This window comes from Apteryx mantelli, chromosome 1, assembly GCF_036417845.1.
Source record: "Apteryx mantelli isolate bAptMan1 chromosome 1, bAptMan1.hap1, whole genome shotgun sequence".
NCBI lineage: Eukaryota > Metazoa > Chordata > Aves > Apterygiformes > Apterygidae > Apteryx > Apteryx mantelli.
The window spans coordinates 16,520,033-16,533,760 of NC_089978.1; the positions used below are offsets into that span (position 1 = coordinate 16,520,033).

Below are 13,728 nucleotides of genomic sequence, written 5' to 3' on the forward strand. Positions count from 1 at the left end.
TTTGACAGGCCACACCGGAGAGTTATAGGGGGAGTGGGTGCGTTCTATAATCCCTTGCTTTTCTAGGTCTCTAATGACTTTGCTTATCCTGGATCGTGCAGCAGATGCTAAAGGGTATTGTTTAACATTAGTTATCTTACTAGGCGGCAGCGCGGGGGAGGTTTGCAAAAGCTTGATGTTAGCTGTTCCAAAGCTCCACCGGGTACCATTTGGGAGTATCCAGTTTCTTCCTCGTAAAACATCAAACCCTAAAATGTTGTCATTTCCCTTTGGGTTTATTACTACCTCAAATTTGGTAAGACGTTTGTCTCCCAGGAGCCAGGCACAAAGTTTTGCCAAAGGACAAGATTCAGCAATTCCTGTAACTCCCTTTATAAAAATTGATTGTCTAGATGGTTTGATATTTAACCTATTGGCTGTCTGTTTGTCCAAAACACTTATCTGTGCACCAGTATCAATTAAAAAAGAAACTTTGTGTTTTCTAGGTCCTACTGGAATCACAATCCGGGGATCTAAACTTTCAGGCCGCTGCGCTATTGATAGTACTCAGGTCGGTTGGCCTGATTTTCGACCAGCGCTACCTAGTTTTTTAGATCATGCAACTCTTCTCGTAACTCCGAGAAAGGGTTACTAGGCTTAGATTCTTGTTTGCTGTCTTGTGAGCCGGGTGGGGCGGATGGCAGAGTCACCCTTTTCGCTTGTTCCAATTTGCTCACTATCTGTTCTATGTCTTCTGTTTTCTGGTTATGTAGCATGGATCGTGGAACACCTAATGCCAGGGCATGTCGCCACAATCTATTTCATTTCTCCCTGTCTTCTTGTTTAGTTCCCATTTCCTTGTTGTGCCGCCTGGGGGGGGAATGTCCTCTCCTCGGGGCATATGAGGCAGTAGCCTGTCTAATGCGCTTTTCCCGTGGTTTGGTATCCATCCCCATCTCTTGCGCAGTTCGATGCACTTCTAACAAGGTATCTGCCCATGTTGGTATTGGCATGGGGGGGGCATTGAGGTTATTATGATTGTGTGCCTCTGCAGCTACAATGCGATCTCGTATTGCTTGTAGCTTCAGCTTTAACACTGTAGGCAATCCCCGTATTAAAGGCGTTAAGCTGTTTGGGCTTACTGGGGCTTGCATGGGGACATCATAGGCTCCCCTTTCATATATCTGCTGTACGCAAGCCGCCTTTTGTATGGCTTCTGTAAGCTCACTATGGGTATTTATACCTATTCTCAAAGGTTCTCCTCTGTTCCTTGGGTCTTGTCCCCCTGCCCAGTAGGCTACTCGGGAGGTGAGGGAGCGATTCCCAACTCTACCCGTCAGGAAAACTCCTGGTCCCCAATATCCTGATGCCTCCTCTTCACTTAGTATTATGCGATCACCTCCTGTTAAGGATACCCGCCACAAATACTCAGTTTCTGTTTCTGTAGGTTGCCTGCAGTATTTCTCTTGCAGTTTTCCCATCTCGTCTCCTGAGTAAGGGGTAGTTCTAACTGTGGTTCTAGCATTACCCCCACAGGGTCCTGTTGCGGTTTCGGTTTTTACAACTGGCCGCACATCCAGAGGTGAGGGTTCTGGAGGGTACAAATCACCATCGTCCTCTGAACTACAGCTGTTTCCCCATATATCTCCGTCCCAATCGTCCGGGTCCTCCACCAACATTTTTCTAATCTGAGCTGCTGTGGGGGGCTTCCTTGCTGTTGAAAGGACGAGTTCTAACTTGTTTTGTAATTTCTGATTTCGCTCTTTCTCTAATTTCAATTTTCTTTCAAGATCTACACACTCCTGCACCTTTTCTTGTAACTGTTCCTTAGTTTTTTGATGGGTCCGATTGGCTTGTTGGGCCCCTAAGATGGCACATATACCACCTTTTCCTTTCCCGTCTCTTTGGTTACCTCTGACTTCCTCTATCCTACACACGACAGAGGCTTCATTTTCCCAATTATCATTTGCCCAGTCAATCCCAGGGCTTGAGGGTCCACTTCCGTGCCTTCTCAATAACTCACGCAGCGACATAGTTCAAAAATATTTCTATCCGGTTACCCCAGCTTATGTATCCACTAAGTCTGTATCCTATCCTATCCTTATCCTATCCTGCCGACTACGCCAAAAACTGTCACGCTGTCATGCTATGAAGGTTCGATAGCAACGACTGAGACAGTAATATAATAATAATAAAAAAGATGTTTATTTCCTCACACAAGTTCGTGGATTAGTAACATCCATTAAAATAATGCGATTACTAATTTAGGAAGGATAACACAAAACCATCAGTTACTAATTTAGAAAGGATAACCTGAAACCGTCGATTACTGCGTTATTAATTGGAAGCACTGCTTATCCCTACTTGAAAGCTTTCTTGTTCACTCTCCTAGTGAGAGGGCTCTCAACCTCGAGGAGTTACCTTAACCCAGCGTCCCAGGAAAAGGGGAGGGGGGGGATACTCACGGTCCAGCCGGAGAGGATGATCAGGTCACGTTCCCGTCCCTGCTCAAACTCTCCTAGCTCCCAAGTCTCTTTTTATACGGCTGGGGCTCTGGGCAAACACTGCTTTTGCTGACTTTTAGCAAGTTTCGCAATCACAGGACTGTTTGTTTGTCTGCTCGGGAGGACCCTGCTAGCGAGGCAAGACCACAACACCTCCGTGCTGCTTCTTCCCTCCCCGGGGGTCCGTGCAGATTCCAGGTGGCAGACCTCTTCAGTCTTGTTAATGCTGCCATTCCGCAGCCTTGCGCATGTCAGTCCTTGCGCATATCGGTTGGTAGACGACTTTAGTCCTGTTAAGTCCTCTGTTCAGCAGCTTTGTGCCCGTCAGCTCTTGTGCTCTCAGTTCTTCTGCATATCAATTGACGAACTTCAGTCCTGTTAACTCTTCACTCGCCCGTCAGTGGGAGACTGTAAAGAATGGAGTCAAAACTTTGAGACAGCTCAATATATTTCTACTATTTGAATGTTCAAATAGTCTGTTAAATAGCATCGCTGTTTTGTTTCAAAAGAATCTAGGCCTTAAAGTTTCACTAATCTAGTTTCTTGCTATAGAACATATAAAAAGCACAATATTCAATTGCTCATTACTTTTTGCAAACTCCCTGTAGCCACCTTTTATTGTTTAGAATAAAGGTAAGTAGTGCTTTCAATTCGTGGTTCTGACCTGCATTTCTAGTATTTTCTTCAGTTTTTTTATTAGCTTCAGTGGATGTGTAACAATGCAGATATACCATGAGAGTAAGTGGGCAGGCAGTCTCCAGTTATCATTGTCTACTGAAGCGTATGCGCTTTTGGTTGTGTGACTCTCCTGTGTGGTGAGCCTTTGTACACCCACTTCCCAGTGAACTCAAAACTAAGGCTTTCTAGTACCAAAATATATTTGTAATAAAGTTGCTCTTTATTTATATTTAAAATATATATATATTTATATTTATTTATATAAAAATGTATTAACACTTTAAAGGGAGCTTTGAATATTCTACCTTTCTACATACATTGCAAATGCAAAGCCATGAAATACTCTGTGACAAATGGATTAAATAAATTATATCCTGAGACATTTCATTGAAGTGCTGTAAATAGTTTAACAGGCATAGGGGCTCTTCCCAAGCACTCAGATGATACTGTCACTTAGATCTAGAAACTAGGCTCTGTGTATAGCAGAGACAGATGGGGTCCTCTCTGAGACAATTCAGAGCATCTTCCTCTGCCTTGTGTTGACTCTAGAATGCTCATCCCCCACACAACCCTGTCAGATGATTTCTGTTATATGATGTTTACAATTGAAATATGTTGGTAACTCCTAAGAGAAGCAATAGCTATTGTTTATACTGCCCTTTTAGCTTGACAATAGTTTGATATAGTGTGCTGTCAGCAAATGTTTTAAAATAGAGAGGAAAAATGGAGGAGGAAGTATAATCACCTGGGACTGATTAAAGACAGTATGTGACCTGCAACTTTACTTGTAGATACTAATAAACTGAGCCTCGGCTTAAAGATAAAATGTCTTCCTTAGTTTTCTGGAATGGTGCCACTGTAACACCATGCATCTGAGATGAATGCTGTTTATCATATTACTGGTCGTGAAATATTATACTGTAATGTAAAAGCAAACAATAGGCAGTCTGCATATTTTTGCTGGGCTAGTATAATCAAACTAATAGTCATGGATATATAAATATATTTCCATATAAATTTCATTGTAGCCTTAGGAAACATAGTATAAATCTAAGTTACACAGGTGAGCCAGTTAAAATTTTAGGTATGGTTATCATAAAATGAAATAGTTTCCATTTGTGATAATGGAGAATGGCATAAAAACATAACTACAAGCATAATAAACAGTTCAGATGGAAGTGTGTGGTGACAAGTCTTCCCCTAATAACTGAAAACAAGTTGTCTAAAGTTAGGAAGATAGTAAATGCATACAGTGTTAATAACCTGTGACATAAAATTCAAAATTAAGGTTCACTGCATATATAGAAGAAAGTAATCTGAAAATAAAAAGTTGATTGAAACTGAATATTTTTTCCTGACAGTTTTGTAGATAGGCAGTGATTGATCTCCTAATGGATCAGCTGTCAAGTCATGCCTCAGATCTATGTATGAGCCAAGATCCATTATTTTTTAAAAATAAACACGTAAAGTTGTTAGCTGTGATGATTTTCTTAAGAGTAGCGTTACTTTCTCATGCTCTACATGTGCACCTGGCTGCACCCTAAATTCTCCCTGACAAGGCTTATGGGCATGTATCAGAAGTTACTTTTGGCACTGCTGTTTTATAATTTCAATCTGAAATTTTCTTGTGTTTTTTTTTTTTCTTTTTGTTTGCTTGTTTTTAAATTGTGGAGTGGACAGTCACATACAACAAAGTAGGACTATCCATTTTATACTTCTAACCTTAAATTTAGAAAAATCCCTGGTGAAAAATAATAGTAATGAGTTTCCTTTAGTAAATAGGTCTAGGGAAGCTAGAGCACAGCTTCCAGGCTGTTCTCAGTCTTTTGTGTCATTTAGGTTCATTCAATTTGTGTTGCATTATGAAGGAAAACTTGTATGCGTTTTTTTGTTTTGTTTTTTCTGTCACTTTTTGAAGAACTATTCACCACCAGCCTACCTTTAAAGTACAAGTTATATGCTAAGCTTGATTCCAACTCTGGTAGCCCTTACTGCCCAGCATGTTTTAAGCTAATGAGAAATCCATGTACAGAGAGCTTGCAAAGTTGAAGTCTTTTGTTTTCAACCTTTTCTAAATGTACCTATAATGAAATTTTCCCAGACAATGATGTGTTGATCTGTTGTCAATACTTCTAAAATAGAGCAGTTTCAGCATTAAAAATACTCAGCTTCTGATAAGATGCATTCAGTTAATTAGTTTATTAGTAAAAGGCAAAAACATCACTTGCACAACAAAGAACAGGTATAGCTTTGGAAAGCAAAGTCTTAGTAACTTAAGTTACCGATCTTTTCCAAATGAATACTTAAAGGGAACCATATTCATATCCTATCTGATGTCATGAAACCGCTTCTTTGCATTTCCTGTACTGACCCAACTCCTTACTTCTGATAACAGTACATAACTGTAATGAACAAGATTTACTGATTATGTCTTTATACAAATTGCCTGAATATCAATTAAGTCAATTCCTTCATTGCCTCACTAATGCATGATGCTGCAATTTCAAGGTCAGCTTAAAAATTAATATGCTCTGGGGCAGCAGCTCAGAGAAAAATATTTTGTTTGAATAACAATATTCCAGAAATAAGAAGTACTGACTAAACACATACTTGATATAAATGAATAAGCTATTGTATTTTGTGTTTGTATACCACAGTACTATTGAAACACCAGCTGCAGATTTGCTGGAAACTGTAGTCATCCCACTGTAATTGCTCAGTGCAAAATGTCTATCCTGCTGTACTGTGATGTTACTCGTTTCAGGTAGGTAGTTGGTTCTGTAAATGGAAAATCTCTTATTGCGATTGTCTATATGCATTTTTAAGAAAACCTTACAGTTAGCTGTCTTGGGTCAGCATACTGAATTACCTTGAAATTCGAATACTTAAACTATCTGTTCTAATTCAGAAAGGAAATATTTTTCCCAGTTAAGTATATCAGTTTTCAATCTATTTACATTACTGGTACTTTTTTCAAAAATACTTTATTTTCAATATATGCACAAGCTTTGTGCTCCACCTACTGGCTGATTATCATTGATTATTTAATAAAAGCTCTTTAAATTATTTATCAGTGTTGTTGATACAGAATGAAAAGCAGTCTAGTGCCAGAAATGGAAGAAAAACTTTCACATTTATTAAGTAGAAAGGGTAAATTGATAAGAATGTAGTGTTGTTTTCTGCCTTAGAATGAAACTGCGAAAAGTAGTCGTCATTGTAACCATGTAGACCTGTAATACAACATTGCCGTTGCTAGTAACAGGCCCCAGGCTTTGTGCGGAGTTTGCAGGGCCTCAGGACTTAGGCTTCTCAGGCTTGCTATGTCTGAACTTTTCTTGACCTGCCTGCAGCTTTGTTTTGCTTGGTTTAGCTGTGACAGCAATTTCTCTAATTGACCAGGTGTCTGTGGCTAATTTATTTTGCTTTTGTTTATTTTGTGTGGTACAACCACGGTTTTATACAGATAGCACTAACAAGCAGTTACTCCATGTAGAATGAGATATTTATGAGTGTAACGCAATGATGTACTGTAGAGAAACACAGGCCTGGTACAATAGCAGAGGCCTTGAGGAGTGGAGACACAGGATGCAGCATAGAGAAGTGCAGGCATGGGATGATAAGAGATGGGGCACAGGCAGGCACTGGGGACCCCACACCTATAAATAACTCATCAATGGTCAGTTAAAGAAATGCAGACCTGGAACTGGACAAAATTGGTTTTAGGGATAGCAAAGAGAACAAAGAAATAGTATCTAATATACATAAAAGATACCATATATAGTAAATTCTAATGTAATGTGGAGCTGCAGACCAATGAAGAAAGAGCAAAGGTGTAAAAGTGTGTTAGCAAACATATAAAAGTGACTCCAAGTGGGTCCTAGAGTGAGGAAGAAACCATCAACATGAACATCATACTCCTCCAAAAAAAGTACTCCAGATGCTGACACCTTGCTATAACACCCTACTAACAGAATGAAACTACTAGCCCAAGGACCCAGAGGAGCAGAGGTAGAAACTAAATGTGTATTTAACAATTTAAACTATATTATTTCTAATATTGAGTTTTTTTCTGTATAGAAGTATTCTAATTGTGTTATTTTTTTCTTTTTCTGTAACAAATCTGGATTTATAATGACTAGACTCTTAAGGTTTCAATTATTCTAACAATAAATTCTAGTATATATATATATGTCTGTCTATGTATGTATGCATATATATATACATATATAAAATGTACGCTTCCTTTTTTTCCCCATAAAGAAGATTTTGAGCATAACAAATCAGTGGAAAATGTGGGCAGTCCTTCTGTGAACCCTTACAGCATTTTGGGGGACAGCCTTCTGTGAGTCCTTATGGCATTTTAGGAGGCAGTCCTTTTGTATTCAGCATAAGGTAGAGAAGACCTTGAAAGCAGTTAATGAGTGTTCCCATGGCCCTGGCAAATATCTCACTTAAAGTAAATAATTGATTTATGGACAACCTAAGCAGACCTTTTTAAGGATGCAAGGTGTATTTACTCTTTGCCCATAAGAAAGATTTTGAGTGTAACACCACCTTATGCCCTTTTCTTCATCTTGCTGTAATCATTAAGTATAAAAAAAACCCACCTTTCTATATCAAATTTAAAATTACTGTGCACTGTTTTGCAAACACTATGATGATAGATAATTTTATCCTAATGGATAATATTAACTCAGTATCAAAAAGTTCATTTCTTGGCATTCCATATGCACTGTATATGTTCTTTTTTTATTTGTATCCGAGGTAGTAATAAGCATTTAGTCCACCTGAGAGTGTAGTATCCATCACTTCACCATGGAGATAATTTAATAAAATTAACCAGGAAATAGTTTCACCATCTGGTTAATCTACTGTTTTTAACATAAGAATACCTTCCACATAATGTATACATATGTGAAACTGCTAAATCTTCATATTTCTGCTAAAGTTTCATATTCCAAATTTACTATAAACATTTTGGCAGCCATTGCAAAATTGCTGCTCTGCTGGATTGTTTATAGTAGACAGAAAAACTAGGTTAAAAAAACACCAGTCAGGAAGTACTTCTGCTAACTCTCCATCTTTAAGTCATATACTTTGCCAATATTATATCTGTGATCTGAACCCTAGCTAGTGGTTTAAGGAGAGTGGATGAACTAACATTTGTTTTAACTGTTTTTCTGTAAGGTGCCATTGTACATTTGTAAAATTACTTATTTTACATAATGTTCTGAGTGTTGCAATTTACATTCTGTGAGGTCAAGAAGTTAATGATGCAGGCTTCATTGAATGTCTTTAATGCATTTCCTTACATTTAAAATAAGGTGCTTTTTCTCCGTCTTGTCTTAATCCAAACCAAACAATGATCATGATGAGTTGTGGTGAGAAAGACCTCTTGCATCAGCATTTGGACTTGCCCATTTCCAGCTATATGGAACAAGAGTCTTTTTATATTCCAGTTATTAGGAATGTGGAAAAGTGTATGCTTTATTCCACACAAATTGTTTCAAAAAATAAACAGTGAAAGGCTCCATCGGAATTTACTCTTTCCTTTTTGGTGTTATTCTCTGGAATTACTCCAGGTGCAAAGTTGTAGAATTTCCCACATGTCTGAATTTAACAACTGTAGTTTAAATAAAGTCCTTCTTGAGTTGCTTCTTAAAAAGAGTCAAGGGATGGAGAAGAATGATTTTAAAATACTTTCCAGGATGAGCAAATCTGTGTTCTCTATTGTTATTTTCCTATACTTTCAGTCGGGATGAAGATGTTAAATATTGCAGATTTCTGTAGCAGATTTTACCTTGAGTGAAATATTGGAATACTAAAAGTTGATAATGAACTTTAGCTCTATTTCTGAAACTTCAGTAGTGTACTAACAGTTAATGTTCTTGTGAAATTTTAACTGAATTGTAAGAAGACATTTCATGTGAATATATTTTCCTGCAAATTCTTTCTATGTTTAAATAACTGTTTGTCTGTCTTCACTGTGCCTCAAGACAAACCAGTCCTATTCGCTGACAGCCTGAAATTTGCAAATGAAATGTGCAGTATTTGGATCATGTTATGTGAATTAGACTGTATTGCTATGATACATAATCAAAATAATGAAGTAACATATTGTCCATTTTTTCCTTTAACTTTTTCCTATAGTATATTGTTGGATGTAATTTCAGTATACCATTTTATATGGCATAAATTATAAATGATTTAAAACAATTATTTGTTTGAAAATAATCTGTATTGCTTAGTAATGATTAATAAGTATTTATACGTTACAGCAAAACACAATTTTTAGCACATTTGTTTGATAAAAGACAAAAACAAGATCTTGCAGCATTGCTGAAATATTAGGTAAGCTTTTTGGCAATTCAGAACAAGGTCCTAATTTAGGCTCCTCCAGACAGTGAATCAGACTACCTGTCTTTTTACTTGGACTATGTAGGGGCATGGCTTGCAATTTAGGCACCTCGAGATAGCTGGTGTGACTATTTCTCCTCTTTTTCCTCCCTCATGGCTGCTGCTACTTCAGAAGGGTTGGAGCAAAGGTGCTGAAGCAGAACCAGGACCAGAAAGCAGAAGTGCTTATTTCCAGTTTTGTGTTCCTTTGGAAGTTAATGGTGCTTCTTCACAAGTCAGTAGAACTTAGTTTGTGCAACGTATATTGGGTAGGACCTCTAGGGAGTAACTGTTTTTTAAACTTTCATCTGCATTTGCTGATTTTCTTATTCAAGTTGAAATGAAAGTTTCCCTTTTCCAGTAGATGAAGGGATATATTAAAACTTCCAATGAAGCTATGCATACTGTAGTACAGTTTAGTGTGGTTTATTTTGTTATTTACTGTCTCAAACAAGCAGAAGGTACCTATCATTCTCGTACAGATTCTAGTAATAATTTATTGCATTTTAGATAGCTAAATTCTGATTAGAACAAACACATCTGCTGTTAATTATTGGGGGCTGTCTAAGCTTTTGTACTTTTAGCATCTCTAGAAATAACTGTACATTTGGCCTGGAAGTTTGTTTTATTTTTGTGCTTTAAGTCGGACTTTTTGTTAGGTTTGTTCTTTGCTTGAAACTTTATTACCTTCTGTCCTAGCCTTCATTCAAAGCTGTAGAATTTTATAATCCTTCATTTCTAGAAGATGAGTTATCTTGAATTGTAGTAACTAACCTGGCGTTTTAAAAGTACAAATTTATTAAGTAACATTTGCAATAAATAATTGTTAAAATAAAATGTAAAGTACAGCCTGAATACATTATAGGATATTGTCTCAGCAGCTATTTTCCAAGGCAGTTGTTATGAATAGTGGTTATTGGGAGACTTGGACCTTTGTGAAGGGGGAAATTATTGTTCCAAGTAGAAGCAGTAATTGCTTATGTTGTTCACTGACTTCTCAACTTCCGACCTTGGAGAACATTGGTCCGGAATGCTGTATACATTAGCAGAAGCAGTGTATTGTTTTGCAGTTTTTGTCTCTCTTCTTGCTTTTATCTTTCCATATGCTGCTCCACTGTCTTTCTAGAGTTTAACATTGACTGTATGGGAGGTGTAAAGAATTCATTCTGTAGCTATATGGAGGTACACATGCTAGTGGCAGTCAAGGGGAGAGAAGAAGATAGTATTATAACACAACTCCAGTTTTCCCTTACAGTATAGAAAGAAGTTTTATGGTGAACTTCTAATCTGGTACAGTCCTCACTGTACCAGAAATGCAGGTAGGTAGTCTTTGTAATGTAAGACTTGAACAGCTGCATAAAATCTGTTTGTAGTGAATTTTCACTTTTTTTTAATCTTTTTAATATATATTGCCTCCTCTTCATTGTCTATTGATCAAACACAACCATTTGTCCATAAAATTGGGAATTAGTTTCACTATACGTTCTGATAACCATGCATATATGAATTTTCAAAATAGTGAAAGTTTTTTATTTCTGTGTCTGTTACACTTTGGCTGAAGCTGATATACCCATGAAAGTGTGTATTTGGGATTTATTGTTGGCTCTTTTCCTGTCTTTTACTATTGTACAGTTAAGGCCTTTAGACTTCCAAAAATAAAAGGTACCTATTTCAAATTAATTTTTGTTTGTTTGTTTTTACAGATGATCAGGCAGCATTTTGAAAGGGCAGTAGGGAGGGTAATAGCTGAATATTTCAGTGTGAACTTTTTCCCTGAAAAGATAAGAATAAATAAAATAGCTAGAGTTGTGGAGTAGCGCTGTTAAGTAGCAGCTATGCTCCATTAAGCAACAAGCTCTATGAAGCAACTACAAGTTGTTAAAGATATGGAAAAGTATCTTGCTGAGATGAGGAAAAACTAAGAACCTCCAGCTAAAAATTATACCTTCTTTACCACTAATCTTGGCTTGGAGTGGGATCCTGCTTAGTGTACTAGTGCCCAGTCAGATAACATTTCTAACATACAGAGAACTTTAAACACAGGAAGCTTCCAGTTGCTGTGATCCTTGCACAGCAGACTTTTTAGAAGTTCAACTTGAAGAGTTACATATTTAAGTATTACTTTACTCACATAGGCACTGTGCCAATAGTTTTACTGGTGGAGGGTATATTTCACTCAAGAATGTAGTTTAATTTTGTCAGAAAACGTTAATGCTTTTGTCAGCTGGAATAAAAATTCCACATAGCTTCACCAAGGTTGTGCCTACAGAAGGAAAGTTTTGGTGATGATGGTTGTTTTAGATTAGAACCTGACTTGCTTTCTAGCCAGCAGGAGGACACATTTTCAACATATGCTGCTATTAATAACTGATTTTGTCAGTCATGAAAGGTAGCTTCAGGTTACTGTTTTATTCCATTTTGTGCTACTAATCTGATCATCTTTCGGGAAGTTTTTCAACAATTGGAAGCTGATACAGACTTTTATGTATTTATAAGTGAAGGTCTAATTCCTTTGTGTTATTTCTGAGTAACAACTTTCAAACTGTTACTTTTTCCCCACAACTCCTAAAAAGCAAGCACACACAGCATTTGCACTTCACCTTCCTATTGATTTGTCCACTATGACAAATTTGCATGGTAATGTAAAGAATGTGGTGAAAGTGATGATGGTGACAAGAAATAGTTGAATCTGTGTTAATTCATTTATAAGAAGGAATCAAATCTCCGATTAAAGCTAAGGAAATAAAATGATTATGGTGTGTCTCTTCTTTGTCATGTGCTGTCTTGTTTAGTTTCAGACAAACCCTAAAAATCCAGCTGTGTGAAAGTTTACAGCATGTAATTTGTGGAGAAGCAAGCTTTTGTACTAAAATTACAAGATAATAAGCAAATAAGTTAAAGATATTTCTGTTAGTGTAATTAGAAAACACAGGTATCATGTACATTTGCTTTTTAAATACAGAGCCCTTGAAGAAAGATGGAAGCAAGAAAAAGAAAAAGAAAAAAGACTTAGAGAGCAAGTTCTGCAGCAAAGGAAAGTTAAACTTCAGGAAGCAACTGAAAAATTCCAGCGTGCTCATGTCCCTTTTTTTCGGCACAAGAAGATAGGTTTGTAAATTAAAATTTCACAGGTATTTGTGATGCATGCATTTGTCTTTGTCAACAAAATATAATTGAGGCAATATTGAACAATTCACTCAATTCAATTGAATTCATTAGTATAAGCAAAACAATTGACAAGAAACTCAGATCTGATATTTACAACAAACTTGGGTAGAGGGAATAAAAAACTAAACTGCTCTAAAAATTGTATTATAAGATATTTCCTTATATGCCAATCACAGTATGTATTCAGCTCCCAGGGATGTTGCAGCTTCCTTTTTTTTTTTCTTTTTTTTTTCCTCCTCTCCTCCACTTTTTTCATTTCAATGTGTTTATTGCTTATAATACTGTGCTTTTGCAGCTGTGCATAAGGTGTTATAAGGTCACTGAAAAGTTATTAGGATAATATAATGATCCCCCATTTGAACCCCTAATATGAAACATTCAAGAATGAGGATTTTGTTTATCATTATGTAAGAGTAGTCTTAGAATATATTAATGTATTACATAACTTTTACTGAATTAGTCAGCTTTATAAGCTGTTCTATCCCTGCTGGGAAGTAACGATCACTTCAACTCAGTTCCTGCCTTCTTAGTTGGAATCAGTGCAGACTGGCAGGAGTTTTTAATGGCTTCAGCCAAGTCTGATTTCCAGTCAACTTTCCAGTGTTGAAACTCTTAAGATATGGTACATTACTTAGATACTCTTTAACACTCTCCCAACTGCAGTTGCGCCAGCTGTGAGGTAATGTCTCTGACTTGAAGATCAGATGTCAGATTAAAAAAACAAAATAAAATGGTACTGTTTCATGGCTTCTTCATAGCTCTACTAACATCCCAGACTACTTAGCAATACATCAAATCACATTTTTCTTTCTTGCTTTTCCCTTATAGCAATTCTGCTTCTACCACTTTCTACCCTACCTTTCCTTATTTGTAAGAGGCAACAACTTGTGCCTGTCTAGACTCTTTCTTTCTCCACTGATTCAATTATTAAGTCACAATTTGGCCTCTGTAAAATACCCATAATTTTTGACTTATTACATGAGCATAATAGTCATGATGTAAA

At 36.9% G+C, this 13,728-nt stretch overlaps 1 protein-coding gene across 4 annotated transcripts in view; it reads left to right on the top strand.

Moving 5' to 3' along the window:
- The window catches only part of CEP126 (centrosomal protein 126), a 45,591-nt gene that overhangs the window by 4,270 nt on the left and 27,593 nt on the right, over positions 1-13,728 (top strand). For 3 of the 4 annotated variants that reach the window (XM_067289801.1, XM_067289806.1, XM_067289805.1), the window contains exon 3: positions 12,520-12,665. In XM_067289801.1, coding sequence (XP_067145902.1) covers positions 12,520-12,665 — 146 coding nt within the window. Of the gene's footprint in view, positions 1-9,726; positions 9,793-12,519; positions 12,666-13,728 lie in introns of those variants that run through there. The other variant, XM_013956033.2, reaches the window with a different exon arrangement.